This window comes from Aethalodelphis obliquidens, unplaced genomic scaffold (genome assembly GCF_003676395.1).
Source record: "Aethalodelphis obliquidens isolate GAN/ISIS:26980383/991018 unplaced genomic scaffold, ASM367639v1 scaffold28, whole genome shotgun sequence".
Classification (NCBI taxonomy): Eukaryota; Metazoa; Chordata; class Mammalia; order Artiodactyla; family Delphinidae; genus Aethalodelphis; species Aethalodelphis obliquidens.
In genome coordinates, this window is record NW_020837972.1 from 1,341,160 (window position 1) to 1,357,412 (window position 16,253).

Below are 16,253 nucleotides of genomic sequence, written 5' to 3' on the forward strand. Positions count from 1 at the left end.
GGGAACTGCCTAAAGAGGCTTCCCAGGAAAGCACAAGGAAAACATTCACCCAACAGGAAACAGTCCCCAGCCCCAAACAAGCCCCCTCTCCCAAGAAATCTGGATTTACCCACTATAAAGGCCTAAATGAAGTACCCTTCCTCCAGTCTGCCCTTCCCAGGCCCTGGGGCTGCCTGCTTCTCCTTTGGCCACTGAAACTTACCTATCTCCAGCCCACTATGGAGCGGCTAATCTGATCAAATAAATCCTAGAATCAAAATCTGGATTATATATTTATTTATTTATTATATATTTATTATCTATAATTAAACTCCTCCAGGCTGGTTACTAAGAGAACTCCCTCCTCCACATCCCCACCTTTTCTCTATCCCCCCAGTCCTGGTCTGGCAATTCTCCCTCCCTGTTAGGTATGTTGCTCCCCTACTCAAGAATCTGCAATGACTCCCTAGTTCCTTCAGGAGTCAGCCCAACCTTACTGACTTGCATTCAAGGCCCACCCCGAGCTCATCCCAGCATCCCTTGTGGCCTTGACTGCCACTTCTCCCCACTGCACACTTTAATTTCAGTCACAGAAGCTCCAAGCTGCTCCTCAGATGCACTTCTGCCCTCCTGCCTCTTCAGAGCTGCTTCCCTCTCCTGTTTCCTCCTGCCAGATCCTCCCTGGCCTTCAAAGCCTGATCCAGGGATGTTTCCAGGAACTTCTCCCTGATCCACCCAACCCAGCATGACCTCTGCCAACCAGTAGCCCCTCTGTCTTGGCCTTGACACTGACTGCTTTGTGTTGTAGTGGTGACTGTCAGGCAACGGCCTGACCCAGGAGAAAGAGCCCAGCCTCACAGATCAGGCAGGCCAGAGGCGAGATCCAGGCCCTGCCACTTGCCAGCTCTGTGATGGGTGTGCTGTTCTGAGTATACCCTGCCGGGCATGGCACGTGGACAGCTGAAAGAAGACTGCTGGAACCCAGAGATTTAGGAGGCATATTGGGTAACAGTTCTAGTCTTGGGAGGTAGTGCCCAGGGCTTGAGATTTCTCTGGGAGGCGGCTCTGAACACAGGCAGGAGTGCTGGACTGGGAGTCCAGAGCCTGGGCTTTAGACCACATTCTTTTTTTTTTTTTTTTAACTATTTATTCATTTGTTTGTTTATTTATTTTCTCTGCACCGGGTCCTAGTTGTGGAACACAGGATCTTCGTTGTGGCATGCAGGATCCTTTGTTGCAGCACGCATGTGGGATCTAGTTCCCCGACCAGGGATCGAACCGGGGCCCCCTGCATTAGGACTGCAGAGTCTTACCCACCAGACCACCAGGGAAGTCCCTAGACCATGTTCTTCAGTGAATGTGCTGCAGTGACTATTCAGCAGGGGGCCTCCTTGGGGCCATCTGCCCTTGACCTGGGCCTTGGATGACTCTTCTCTAAAACAAGGGCATTGACCAGGAGGTTGGAGGCCCCTGGGTGCCCTGCCTTCTGATTCTGTGGTGCCAACGGGGAAGGGGTGGTGCGGAGATTGGCACAGGGATTTGAGAGTCAGAGAGAACAGTCCTTTAAACCCTTCAACAAATATTTGTGGAACACTCTACTTCCAGGAGGCTGGGGTAGCTGGAACTCTCTGGAAAGCCCTTGTACTTGTGGGTGGCCATGCAGAAAGGCCCTGACTCTGAGCCTCCTCCCAGCCCTGCCCACGTGCTGCCTCAAGTCTTTTTCCAGCAAAGTGGGGAAGGAATAAAGAAATCTGCACCACCCAGGACTACACGGCCTGGACAGTGGAGGTGACAGCAGCAGAATGAGGAAGCAGTGGTGAGGGACCCACTCCTGTGCCTGCCCCTCCCCCCCACCCAGGCAACCCAGGCTTCGGCTCCTGAGTGGAGCTTGAAGCTAGAGCACCTTTCATGCCTTTGCTCCACCAGCACTTATGCAGCGGGCATGGGGCCAGGCATGGGGACACCTCAGAGGATGTGTCCTGCCCTCCAGGAGTTCCTGGTCCACAGGGGGACAGCCAAGGCCAAAGACCATTCGGTACAGAGTGGCCAGTGCCGCCATAGCGGGTGCAGAGGGGAGGGGACGGGATCATCCTTGGTTTCCCAGAGACCTGATAGCTGAGCAGGGTTCTGCCAGATTGGAGGAAGCAGGAGGCCTGGGGACCATTCATTCATTTATTCAAATGTTCATTCATTCATTCATACATTTGTTCATTCATTCGGCACTTATTTAACTGAGCGCTGTGCTAATCATGGAGTCAAAAACTATGCCTGGGGAAATTACAGTATTGATGGGGGGCATGCCCAGACTGAGATCAGGCTGTGGAGAAGTGAGGGGGCAGTGGGGGCCAGATAATGAGTCAGGGCGTGGGGGGATGTGGCTGTAGGAGGGCCGGGCGTCAGGAAGGACCTCTGAGTGGTGGGGAGGGCCTAGTCTGAGATGTTTGAGCAAGGTGGGTGGTCTTTCTTCTTCTCGTGACTGGGCATCCTTGATGTTGAACAAGAATAGAAAATCCACCAGGGTAAGTTCAGACTGTGGATGAGAGTGCCTTTGTAGGTTGAAGGGACACACGTGGATCTCTCTTGGGGAGAGGGTTATATCTAGGGGAGGGGGCAGGATAAGGAGCCTTCTTTGCAGGCCCCTCGGGTTCCAGCTGCAGCCCTGCCTAGTTGCCCAGAATACAGGATGGCAACCTGTCTATTACCTTACGGTTTTTTCTCCCTCCTGCTTCCCCCACTGACCCTCCACCCCCCACCCCCAAATAAGGAGGCCAGAAGTGTTCAGGCACTTCCGTCTAGGAGGTGGCAGCCTGAGTTCCCGATGACTTCTGCTGCAGCTTCTTGATCCCCTGCTCTTGCCTCTCCCCCTGCACTGATGTTGTGAAAGCAGAGGCAGCAGACCTGGACCTGGAGCCAGGAGACCTGCAGCCAAACCCTAGCTCCTCCGGTGGCAAAGTCACCTACCTGCCTTCTCTGGGTGCCTGTCACCTGGGGAGAAAAATAATCCTTGCCTCTCTCCCAGGGCTGCTGTGAGATTTCCAAGCGAAATAATGGCTGGAAAAGTGGTGGGTGCACAAATGGGAGGGATTATCAGTACTATAATCTATTATGTGTTATTTCTGAAGGCACAACAGAACATGAGAAACCAAGCCTGCCTGGCTCCTCCCCAGGAGCCCACTTCCTCCTCACTTCCGCAGTCTACCCTGGCTTTGCAAAGACACAAATCCTCTCCCTGCCCCACTTCCCACACCCGAACCCCCCTAATTAAGTCCTTTACCTTCCCGGGTATCATTGTCTAATCCCTAAGCCCTTTCTCACCAGTCTCCAGTTCTCTCCAGGAGTCAAATCCCTTTAGAGTGAGGTGGCCCACTTAGCTGTGAACCAAGAGGCTGGGGGCAGGGAGCAGGCATTTCAGGGCTCCTGGAGGGGAGGGGTGAGGAGGAGAAGGGAGGGGAGGGCAGGAGGGGTGCTGGAGACTCTGCCCTGGCTCTGCCACTAACTGGCACAAGCCTGGAGGCTTCCCCTGGGAGGAGTGGGTTGTCATTTCTACCCACACCCAAGACAGAATCCAGATTCTACAGCCAGACTTTTCATTCCCGGCCAGTGCCTTTGAGAAGCAGGACAGCTCAGGGTGAGCCCACTGACTCTGCAGCCAGACCACCTGCATTCAGGTCCAGGGTCCATCACTTACTGGGGTTACTTGACCTCCGTGCCTCAATTTCCCTTCCATCAGATGGCAATGACAATCTGACTACCTCATGTGGTGGTGATGGGATTAAATGAGCTAGTTCAAGCAATTCGCTTGAACAGTACCTGGAACATAGTACATGTATCAGCTGTTTTACTTGAACTTCCTGCTTCTTCCTCCAGATATTTTTGCCATTCAGGTCTTAAACCTCACTACACTGCTCTTGGACAGTCCTTCTTTCCCTGGCACTGAAGCTGAAGCAGCCCCCAGCCGTGGTCACTCTCTAATGCTATTTTTATCTCCTTCAGGTGGCACTTACCATGGTCTGAAATACATGGTTATGGTTGACCATCTATTCTCAAGGGCAGGAGCCATTGCTGGTCATAGTCATGGCTACATGCCCAGTGCCTAGAACCCCGCAGGTGGTCAACATCCATTTGTGGGCATGACCCAACACTCACTCTGTCCCCTTAGGACTGGATCCTGACCACCCTGACACACCTTCTACTCTGAAGCCCCTCCCCTTGCCACACCACATTTACATTCCTTACCTGCACCTGCCCTGTATGATCTCAGGTGGGTCAGCACCCCTCGCTGGGCGTCTGGGTGAGTAGAGGGAGGTGATGATGAAACCAGGCAACCAAGGGACAGTCTAAGATTTTTCTAAGATGATTTCTTATGTGTTCTGGGGCTTGTGCCTATAAGGTGAAGAGATCTCAGGGACCTCTGAGTTCTGAAAATACAGTCCTCCCACCAGCCTAGCCCTCTGTTGCTACAACTGGGCTTGAAGCCCCTGTCAACTGAAAAAAAAAAGCACAATCTACAAATTATGTTTTATTCGGTGGCCAAATCTGAGGACTTAAACCCGGGACACATCATCTCAGATAATTCTGAGAAACTGTTCCGAAGAGGAAGGTGGGGAAGCAAGGATACGTAGGAGTTTTTGCAACAAAGACCAGGTAGTCAGAACATCAAAAGATTCCCGTTAAGATAAGAAAATCAGATATCTTAAGTTAAGGAATGTGGCACTTTTCTGTGTACGGGAAGAGTCTGGGCTCACTGAAATCATTTCTTTGATATGCACCTCAGCTACATGGGGCCAGCATCCTTTGTTTTCTCATCCTGAGTTCCCTCAGGGCTCACTGGTGGAGTGGCTATAATGTGGTAGCTTGATGGCTGCGACATCCTTTGTTTACTGATATGGCAGGCAGCCTTTTTAGTTCACACCCCCATGGGTGGTACATTCCTGTGAGCAAGGCATTGCCTTCCTCAAGGCCCCTTTGTAAAAACAGCAGAGACCAACATTGGGCCCCAGTGTGGCCCCATTCCCTGGGGACTAGCCTGCCACCTGGTGGCAGCTCAATCACATCGGCGCTCCTCCATCACAGGGGCCGAGGTTCGTGCTCACTGGAGCAGACCTGTATTCTGAACATGGATTTGCCTTCCCTGCCCTTCATCCTTCTGCCAGCACCACCATCCACGGACTCATGGGATGCTTGACCATTTTATGCACAGCCTGGAATCACAATGAAGAATTAGTTTCACAGCAGAGGAAGAGCAGCCCTGGGCTCGTGCCAGCCTCACCACGTATCACGTTCCTGGTACCAAGTCTAAACCATTTCCCTGCCCCTGCCCCATTAGTGCTTGGGGTAAGGCACACCATGTCTCACACTTTCATTAACGGCTTCATTTCTTTCTCTGTCCCCTTGCAACTTTAGGGGGGATGAGGAAAGATGGGGGATGGGGGGCCTCCTCCACACAGTTCACAGCCCAGCCCAGAGCCAGGAAACCTTGTATTCCAAGACACAAGCCACTTGGGATCACAGCATGCCTGGTGAAAAGACCCACCCCCCAAACTTTTAGTCCAACTCCCAGTTGCGGACACAGGCCAAGAAAAGGGAAGCGGCTTGCCTGGAGGCACAGGCTGAGAAACTGATGGCTCTGTCCCTACCAGCTCCCTACCCTGCCCCAGAAGTGAAGCAAGCCAGGATTTGGGGGTTTGGCTCCTCTGGAGGGGTCTGCAGGGCTGAGCATCCTGTCCATCCATCCCTGAGAGTAGAGTGGCCTGAGGGTCAGCACCAGGCCCCGTGACCCACCTCCTCCCCCAGCTGGGATCCCTTCTGGGATCCCTTCCTTCCCTGTGGTCTCTTGTCTTTATTTTTTAATTTATTAATTTTTAATAAATTTATTTATCTATTTTTGGCTGCATTGGGTCTTTGTTGCTGCATGCAGGCTTTCTCTAGTTGCAGTGAGCAGGGGCTACTCTTCGTTGTGGTGCACGGGCTTCTCATTTAGGTGGCTTCTCTTGTTGAGGAGCACAGGCTCTAGGCACGTGGCCTTCAGTAGTTGTAGCATGCGGACTCAGTAGTTGTGGCTCGCACGCTCTAGAGTGCAGGGTCAGTAGTTGCGGCGCACAGGGAAAGCCCGCATGTGGCAACAAAGACCCAACGCAGCCAAAAATAAAAATAAAAAATAATAATAAATTTAAAAAAAAAAGAAATGGAAAAAAATTGTGATGATAACTCTTAGGATTTACTCTGAACAACTTTCATATATAATATTCAACAGTGTTAATTCTATTTATCATGTTGTACATTATATCCCTAGTACTTATTTATCTTATAACTGGAAGGGTTTTTTTGTTTATTTTTTTGCGGTACGCGGGCCTCTCACTTCTGTGGCCTCTCCCACTGCGGAGCACAGGCTCTGGACGCGCAGGCTCAGCAGCCATGGCTCACAGGCCCAGCCACTCTGCGGCATGTGGGACGCGGGATCCTCCTGGACCGGGGCATGAACCCCTGTCCCCTGCATCGGCAGGCGGATTCCCAACCACTGCACCACCAAGGAAGCCCTATAACTGGAAGTTTGTAGTATCTTTTGACTGCCTTTATCCAATTCCCTCTCCCCCAGGAGAGATTTCTTACTACATAAAAGCAGATTATAAAGGAAAATATTTTAAAAAATTCATCCACAATAAAAAATGAAAAACTCTGTTAACCCAAACATTGTAATAAAGCGGCAGGGAAAGCCACCAAATGAGAAAAGGTATTTGCAACCAAATGATTCATATGCAGAATATACAAATACATAGATATAGGCACAAGATACAAATAGGCATTTGCCAAAAGAGGAAACAAGAATGGTCAATAAATATGAAAAGATGCTCAACCTAATCATTAATCAGAGAGATACAAATTAAGGTCTTATGAGAGATCAACTGGCAAAAATTTGAAGTCTGACAATGCCAAGTGCTGGTAGGAATGTGGACCTATACACTGCTGATGGGCGTACAGCCTGGTTGTGCTGGTACAGGACAGCCACGCTGGTAATAATTGTACATCAAATAAAACTGAAGATGCATACTCTCAGGAATTCCACTCCTGGGTATACTGTGCACTCTAGAATAGTGGTTCTCAACACAGACTGAACATTAGAATCATTTAAGGATCTTCTAAAAACTACTGATGCCCAACCTCTACTCCAAATCAACTGAATTGTTACCTCTGGAGGTGGGGCCTTTGTTGTTGGAAATGCTAAAAAGCTTGCACACCAGGTGACACTGCTGGCTGAGAACCATTCCCTGGGCATGTGCAGAACATCCCTATTTGAATAGTAAAAGACTGAAAACAGCCCGACTCACAATCACTAAAGAGATAAATCGTGATATCTTCATGTGTAGCATACAATGCAATAGAGAAAAATGAATGGACTAGGTATGTGTATCACCATGGATAATTCTAACAGAATGCTTAGCTCAAAAAGCAAGTCTCCAAATAATACATGCTATTTAAGTTCAAAAAAATCGACTTTAGGTCAACATACAAAAATCAGTTGTGTTTCCATACACCAGCAATGAATAATCCTAAAAGGAAATTAAGACAACAATTCTATTTACAATAGTATTCAAAAGAATAAAAATATCTGGGAGAGACTTCCCTGGCAGTCCAGTGGTCAAGACGCTGGGCATGGGTTCTATCCCAGGTTGGGGAACTAAGATTCCTGCGTGCTGCGCAGCGCAGCCAAAACAAAAAGAATTACCATCTGATCCACTTCTGGGTATATCCAAAAGAATTGAAGGCAGGGACTCAAACAAGTGTTTGTACACCAGCATTCATAGCAGCATTATTCACAATAGCCAAAATATGAAAACAACTGTTACTGAACCAGGTTCGTTTTGCCCGTTGCACAAGCCGAAACGCTGGGACACTGAGGTTTGCAGCAAAGAAAGGGTTTATTCATAAGACAGCCAAGTGAGGAGATAGGAGTCTGCCTCCCTGAAGGCAAGGGGCTCCGGGGTATTTATGGGATGAAGATAAAGCAAGCAGGGCGGTCTGAGGCATGGGGAGTGTGGGGAGTGTAGGGAAAGGCGATTGGAAAAAAGGGGTGGTAATCTTCATTCTGCACAGGCGTAACTGAACTACAGGTCTCTGCACGTTCACAGCACAATCTGAGGGTGGAATTTTGGCCCTCTGACATCAAAAGGTCACCAAGCAGGCACTCGAGCATGCCCAGTTGGAGGGTCAGTGGTCCTATCCAGTCTTAACCAGCTCACCTCGAACTAGGCACAGCTGACTCTAAGTTTCTGGAAAACAACTCGGGCAAATCTTATTGTTTAGGCCACTGCTGCTTGGAGAACATGCATCTTAAAATGACCTTGATTAGTGAAGGCAGGTGAAATGGATTTGACTCATTACCCACAGTTTTGCAACCAAAATGTCCATCAGTGGATAAATGGGTAAACAAATTTTGATATGTCCATAAGCTGGAATATTATTTCGTCATAAATAGGAATGAGGTGCCGACATCCATGACAACATGGATGAATCTTGAAAACATTATGCTAAGTGAAAGTAGCCATACACAAAAGGCCATGTATTATTGTATGATGTGTCCAGAATAGGTAAATCCATAGAGATGGAAAGCAGATCGGTGGCTGAGGAGAAGGGGAAATAACAAATGACTGCTTCACAGGTACGGGGTTTCCTTCTGGGGTGACGAAAATGTTTGGGAACTGGATAGAGGTGCTGGTTGCCCAGCGTTGTGAATGTACTCAATACCACTGATTTTCTGACTTTAAAATGATTCATTTTATGTTGTGTGAAACTCATCTCAATAGCAAAAGAAACCGGAGGACTGTCTGTACTTTTAATGAATGCATTCACTTGTAACAAAACTCTAAAAATATCAGGCAAATGAGAAACACAAAGTTCAGTTCACCAGTGTGGGATGTAATTGGGGAGGGACACCCTCCCTAGCGGTCTCGGCAGATTCTTAACCACTATGCCACCAGGGAAGTCCTCCATTTCTTTAATTTTGTATCTATCTGAGACGATGGATGTTCACTAAACTTATGATAATTTCATAATGTACGTAAGTCAAATCATGATGCTGTAGCCCTTTAAACTTATACAGTGCTGTATGTCAATTATATCTCCATAAAGTTGTAAGAAAAAAAAATCTCTCTTGACCTTGAAGTAACCAAGATATTCTCCTATGTTTTTTTTCTAAAAATGTTTAGGGTATTACTTTTCATATTTAGGTCTTTAATCCACATGGAATTGATTGTGTATGATGTGCAGTAGGAGTCTAATACCATTTATTTTCCTTATGGTAACCCATTCCCTTAGCACAATTTATCAAACAGTCCATCCTACTGCCTCCTCCCCTCTCCTCAAATGCAACGCTTCTTCGTACACAGCCATGCTTTTGTGTGCGGGTCAGTTTCTGGCTTCTGCGTTTGATGCCCTATTTGTCTGACTTCAGGCTGGTATCAGACTGTCTTATTCTCTCCATCTTATTCTTCAGGAGCATCTTGATAGTTCAACGTTGGTGGTTATACAAGTGTTCCCTGTAAAATTCTTTCCATTTTTATGCATGCTTGAAATTTTTCATAATAAAATATTGGGGGAAAGAGTGTCATGGCTCCTCAGGCCTTTGCCCTTTTATCACGATACAACTTTTTTTTAAGTTTTCAGACTGAGCCAGCTCCCAGCAGCAGCAACCCCTGGGAGAGAAGGATGAATTTTAGGACCGTCCATGGAACTTTCACATTCCGGTGGGCATCAGACATGACTTGTTGGGGGTGAGGCAGTGCTGGTCTTCTATCATGCCCGTTTCAAGGCCTGAAGACCCAGCCTCTGGGCCCCACTGTGGAACTGTGTTAGCTGGGGGTCCCTGGCCCCTCTCTCTGCCCCTCCAGGACCCTTGCCTCAATCTCGCCCCTCCCCACCCCCGGAACACCTGTCAGGCCAGTCTCTGGAGTTCAGTCTGGTGGAGAAATGGAGAACCAGGCCAACCGTGTGACCATCAGGCGGCTCCAGAGCAAGGGCTAGCGTCCAGACCCCCAGAAGTTCCTCGTTGCTGCCCTTCTGGGGCCCCGATCGTGCCTCCGGCTCCCCAGGTCGCCAACTATCTTCCAACTATCTCCGTCGGTCTCCCTTCCTCTGGTCTCCGCCGTCTGACAACCAAAAGCTGGGAGCGCCTCCTCTGACTTCCCACCTCTGCTAGTTGACCTGGGCTCCGCCCGGCTGCAGCCCCGCTGACCGCCGGCGCCTGTGTTCTCCACGGCCACCAGGGGGCGCGCGCGGCCGGGTCTGGGCGCGGGAGCCGCCGCGAGCCCACCCCGCCTCCCGGCGCTCCTCCCCGTCCGGCCACGCCCCCGCCCCCGCCCCTCCCGGCGTCCCGCCCCGTCCGGCTGCGGCCTGGCTCCCTCCGCTTCCCCACGCTCCCAGGACCCCCGGCGCTCCTGTGTCCGGCCATGGGCCCCGCTGCTCGCCCCACGCCGAGGTCGCCGCCGCCGCCTCCTCCGCCGCCGCCGTCGCCACTGCTGCTGCTGTTGCCCCTGCTGCCATTCTGGCTGGGCCTGGCGGGGCCCGGGGCCGCGGCGGACGGCAGCGAGCCCACTGCTAGGGCGGGGCGGGGGGCGGCCCGCGCCGTGCGGGTGGACGTGAGGCTGCCGCGGGAGGACGCTCTGTTGCTGGAGGGCGTCAGGATTGGCCCCGAGGCCGACCCGGCGCTCCCTCTAGGTGGCCGTCTGCTGCTGGTGAGCGCCGCTGAGCCATATGGCCCCCGCCCCGCCGTAGACCCTGCACCCAGATCCAGCCTTCATCCTGGACCAAGCCCTGTCAGCCCAGCGCCCCTTCCCCAGGCTGCCCAGGTCCCCAGCATTCCGGCTTCCAGAACCTGAGATCAGATGCCCTCCCCTCCAGACTCATTCCCAAACCCTGGCCTTGCATCGCTTGTGTGACCGATCCCCCTTCCTCCCCCTCCTCCTTCTACCATGGCCCCTTGCCCCACAGATGGACATCGTGGATGCTGAGCAGGAGGTGCCCGTAGAAGGCTGGATTGCAGTGGCATACGTGGGCAAGGAGCAGGAGGCCCAGGTTCACCAGGAGAGTCAGGACAGCGGCCCACAGGCCTATCCTAAGGCTCTGGTTCAGCAGGTGCAGGGGGTGTATGTGGAAAGGGGGCTGGAGGAAGGGTTTTCAAGGCAACTGCTAGAGCCAGACTACCAGGTGGGCCCCTAAGGAGCTTCCAGAGAAGCCCTGGGCCTGGCTGGGGCAAGGGACCCCAGGGGTAGACTGGAGTCAGTGTGGTTGGCAGCAGAGAGGTGGGAGGAGGCTAGAGAGAGTCAGGAAGCTCAACCAGACTGAGAGTATACAGTGGGGAGTTCCTGCTGGGGGTCGGTGGGCAAGCCTACCCTGCTTGGACCAGGGAAAGCACAGTATTATTTGGGTCCCACAGAGCATCTGGGGGTAAGGTGAGAGGAATAAGGGTTTTTGCCCTTGATCTCAGGGAGCTTATAGCTGATCTGTCCAGAGGAAATGCTAACCGCAGAGCCAGGAGCTGAGAACAACTATGACCACAGGTGGTGAGACAGGTGTGTGGGCAGGGTGTGTGCTAGCCTCTGCCTCTGTCCTGCAGATGCGGAGGGCGCTCTTCCTGGGAGCCTCTGCCTTGCTTCTCCTCATCTTGAACCACAACGTGGTCCGAGAGGTAAACCGGATCAGGCTTTTGGGGCACATAGGCTGGGGAATGGGTGACCCGGCCTGGCTGACCTCCCTGTCCCCCTACAGCTGGACATATCCCAACTTCTGCTCAGGCCAGTGATTGTCCTCCATTATTCTTCCAATGTCACCAAGCTGTTGGAGGCACTGCTGCAGTGAGTTGGGGTTTGGGCTCAAAGGACTGGGCTTGGGTGCTAGGGTCCTTGGCTTTGTCGTGGGCTCAGGGGTCCTGGGACCACGGCCTTCCCTGTTAGTCTGAGACTGTAGCCTCCTAGTCTGAAAAACGGGTGAGAGGACTAGAAGGAGATGATTCTATGGGCTCTATAGGTGGAGGTGATTGGCTCCAGCAAGGAGGAAGCCAGATTCCTGATTGACTCTTCCCTGTGCTTGAGAGCCTCCTTGGCCGGCTGTTATGAGAACTAGAAAAACCACTGGCTGGGAAAGGCGTGGGGGCCAAAGCAGAAGGGCTGTGGGGTGATACTCAGGGGTATCCTTTTCCCACAAGGCTGGGGTGAGTGGGTCCGGGCCTCTCCTCGCAAGAGCCCTTCTGTCTGGCCCCTTTGGCCTCCCCTCTCAGGAGGACCCAGGCCACAGCTGAGATCACCAGCGGAGAGTCCCTGTCGGCCAACATCGAGTGGAAGCTGACCCTGTGGACCACCTGTGGCCTCTCCAAGGACAGCTACGGAGGATGGCAGGACTTGGTGTGCCTGGGAGGCAGTCGGGCCCAGGAGCAGGTGAGTGCCTGGAGAGAGGAGCGCTCCAGGCCAGCCACACCCTCGGCCCACCCAGAACTCACTGGCCGCTCCAAAGCACAGAGCTCCAGGTTCTGCCCCAGAGAGCTTACAGTGTAAAGGTCGTGCGAGTCCTGCCACATGTCAGCCTGGCTCAGCATGGCAGGGGGTATGAGGACAGGGCAGCTCCAGCCCTGGGCTCATGCGGCCCTATCAGGGGAGGAACTAGGCCAGAGACACTGTCACCTGTTGGGGTGATTACTGAGCTGGTGAGGGGCATGGCCCTCCAGGCATGGTGAAGGCGCCTGAGCTCAGCCTAGGGGCTTCGGGAGAGCTTCCTGAGCAGGTGTCACCATCCCTCCATGGACGAAAGGGGACGCGGACACAAGCCAGGGGGCGAGGGTGGGACAGAGTGTGAAGCTGGGGCTCACAGACCCCTCTTGGCAGTGGCCCCCAGAGTGCTTCCACCCTGAACCAAAGCAACATCTTATGACCCTAACAACACCCAACCTTGCCCATCAAATCATTTCTCAGCCCCTCTCCCACCACGTGTTGGCAGTTGAACTTCAGCATTGGCTGGGGAAGAACATGGTGGCAGAAAAGTTTTGTTTTTTTTTTTTTTTGCTGTACGCGGGCCTCTCACTGTTGTGGCCTCTCCCGTTGCGGAGCACAGGCTCCGGACGCGCAGGCCCAGCGGCCGTGGCTCACGGGCCCAGCCGCTCTGCGGCACGTGGGATCTTCCCGGACCGGGGCACGAACCCATGTCCCCTGCATCGGCAGGCGGACTCTCAACCACTGCGCCTCCAGGGAAGCCCAAGGCAGAAAACTTTTAAACGAATGCATTTATTAGTTGTGACACGTCCGCAGGCCCGTGTGCTGGTGGGTTAGCGGCTGGGTCTTGTTTCCTCCGCTGTGTCACCTCCTGAGCCAGCTCTTGAGTGGTCACAGCCTGTCTGCCGCACTGGATTTGGTGGCAGTTCAGTCTAGGTCAGTGTGTCCCCCTGGGGGCCTCTCAAAGGCGAAGTGAGGTACCTCAGACGTGGTTCCCTCCCACCAGCGGGAGCTGGAGGACCGCTGAGGGCAGAGTGGGTATGAGGAGGGTGGCAGAGGAGGTGAGGGGGGAACATTTGCCTGGCAGGGTTGGTCAGGGAGAGCTTCCAGAGCAAGAGGTGTCCAAAGCCATAAGCCAAGGGAGGGAGCGTGGAAGAGCATTAGTTCCCAAGACCTGGAACAGTGTGGAAAGGCACAGACGTGGGAGGGGCAAGGAGCATGGGATGGGGGAGGGGGGAGGGGTGGAGATCAAGGGCCTTGAGGGCCCCCTGGTAGAAGAGTTTGGGTTTCCTCCTGAGGATGGGGAATGCGGAGGAGGTGGGAGGGGAGCATCAGAGGGAAGGGTCAAGTAGGGGTGCTGTGTAATCGGGTTTGCAGGTGAGATCCCTGTGACTGTGGGTGGGACCTGGGCGGGTGAGGCCTGAGCAGGGCACCTGAAGAGCAGCAGAGTGGGGAGGAGAGGAGGGGCGTGCGGGGCCTCTAGGGAGTGAGGAGACAGGGCCTAGGGACTAGCGCCCTCTCAGGCTGTGAATGCTCAGCCTGGATGGGCGTGGGTGGGTGGGTGATGGCAGCCAGGAAAGCAGACCAGGAGGAGTGCTGGGTAGGGATGGGGGTCCTGGGCTGGGGAGTCTGTGAGGCTGCCAGTAAGTAGATGCTTCTGTGAGTGCACAAACACCAGGTTTGTTGCCCAGGATTGGCCTGGGCTGAGCACTGATGTAGGGTGAATCTGGGGCAGCCCCTGAGAGAGCACGGGGCAGGGGCGGGGAACAGCAGCTTCAGAAGAGGAAGCCTGGCGCCTCCGGGGTCATGGTGCCCATGGACCTCATCTGCCTGGTCCTTGGGGTGGATTTACTGGGTAAAGAGGGTGGGGTGGCTCCAGTGCCCCTGACACCCTGCTCTTCTCCCCAGAAGCCCCTGCAACAGCTGTGGAACACCATCCTGCTGGTGGCCATGCTCCTGTGCACAGGCCTCATGGTCCAAGCTCAGCGGCAGGCATCCCGGCAGAGCCAGCGGGAGCCCCGAGGCCAGGTGGGAGCCAGCCCTCGGGGGCCCTCGGGAGCCCTGGTGTCCCCAGCCCTCGGGAACTGTGTGCCCTTACCCCACAGGTGGACCTGCTCAAGCGCCAGGTGGTGCAGAGGCTGGCATCCCTCAAGACCCGGCGTTGCCGGCTGGGCCGGGCGGCACTGGACCCCCCGGAGCCTGGTGCTGAGACCTGCGCCGTGTGTCTGGACTATTTCTGCAACAAGCAAGTTAGTGCCCTGGGCAGAGGCCAGCCTTTGGCTGACACGTGATGCCCCCTACCCTGCTCCCAAGAGACCTGAGAAGTACCCCAACCAGGCCTTCACCCAGCCCCACCAGAGCTATGGAAAGCAGCATGGGGGTGGGGCAGGTCACAGGGGTTTCAGTTCCCCAGCTCAGGTGTGGGCGTGGGGCCTGCTACCCCCACTGGAGGCCTATGCCTGTGGCCTGAGCCATCTCCCCGACCCTGCAGTGGCTCCGGGTGCTGCCCTGTAAGCATGAGTTTCACCGAGACTGTGTGGACCCCTGGCTGATGATCCAGCAGACCTGCCCGCTGTGCAAATTCAACGTCCTGGGTGAGCACCAAGGGTGGGGGCCCTTGACCATCTCCACCTGGTTCCCACCTGACACCTCCCTCCCTGATATTTTTTCTCCTCTCCTGCAGGGAACCGCTACTCAGATGATTAGCTGCCCCAGCTGGATCTCTGCATGTGGGATCTCTGCATCCCTCCATCTGCATCCTGGCCCTGGGCCCTGGGTGCCTGAAACAAGACGGCAGGGGGAACAGGACAGAAAACCCTATGGGTGGAAGGAGGGATAGGGGCCTCCCCTGCTGAGGGGCAAGGTGCCCACCACATCCACACTGGGATGGAGGGACCACAGCCCCCAGGCTGAGGATGCAGGGCCCAGACCCAGCAGGAAGAGATGCTGCTTTGGGGCCTTTCTCTGCCATCCTGGGGTGTGCCTGCCTTCCACTCAGACAGCTCCCAGGACTCTGGCCAGGGACCTGGGGAAGAAGGTGTGGGCAGTGCTGCTGTTCCCAGGGCTCTGGGAGCTCTCTGACCTGCCTGTCAGGGCATCCCTGGGGCCTGAGGCTGCAGTGGCCAGGTTTTGTGCTTATTTATTGGGGGTGGGTTGGGAGAGGAGCTATCTGGCCTTGGGGGCACTCTAACCTGACCATGTTCCATGACACATCTTGAAGGCTATGATGTTAAACCTAGCGGCCCTTCCATTGCCTGCTAACCCTCGGTCCTTGGGTACCGGCAGCTGCAGGTCCCATGGCCTGTCCAGCTGGGCTCCCTTCTGGGGCCTGGCTGGGACCAGAGGCCTTAGAAACCATCTAGTCCTGTGCTTCTCCGTGGGGTTACAGGTTGCTGACCAGGATACTTGAAGCCACAGGATAAATGTGGTACATCTTACAGGGGCATCCGTTTTTTTAGATTTGGGGTACGGGAGATTTAATATTAAACATGGATATATTTTAACATAAGATGTAAAATTTGTGTGGATGTTTTAAGATAAACAAGTTGCCCTGGAGTCTACTGCCCATGGGAGGCAGATTCTAAAATGGCCCCCAACATTCCCCCAGCCCTCATGGACATGCCTTATGTGATCCTGGCACTATGACGCTGATGGATTTTACTCCCATGATTAGGTTGCTTTATGGCACAGTTGACCTTAATATGGGAAAGCATCCAAGTGGGCCTGACCTAACCACGTGAGCCCATTAAAAGTAGAGTTTTCTCCAGCTGGTGGAAGGAGAGGAATTCAGAAATTTGAACC

General features: G+C 53.6%; 1 protein-coding gene across 2 annotated transcripts; it reads left to right on the forward strand.

The window, feature by feature from the left end:
* Nucleotides 1-10,350: 10,350 nt before the first annotated feature.
* Nucleotides 10,351-15,962, forward strand: RNF215 (ring finger protein 215). 2 transcript variants are annotated; one of them, XM_027124318.1, is made up of 9 exons: nucleotides 10,351-10,706; nucleotides 10,963-11,106; nucleotides 11,588-11,659; nucleotides 11,740-11,825; nucleotides 12,248-12,404; nucleotides 14,361-14,480; nucleotides 14,573-14,701; nucleotides 14,944-15,046; nucleotides 15,136-15,962. In XM_027124318.1, exons 1-9 carry the CDS (start codon nucleotides 10,422-10,424, stop codon nucleotides 15,156-15,158), a joined length of 1,119 nt encoding a protein of 372 aa, XP_026980119.1. In that variant the 5' UTR covers nucleotides 10,351-10,421; the 3' UTR covers nucleotides 15,159-15,962. The 2 variants fall into 2 exon arrangements, with proteins under 2 accessions (XP_026980119.1, XP_026980118.1); XM_027124317.1 differs by having other exon boundaries at nucleotides 10,352-10,706; nucleotides 14,558-14,701.
* The last annotated feature ends 291 nt before the right edge of the window (nucleotides 15,963-16,253 follow it).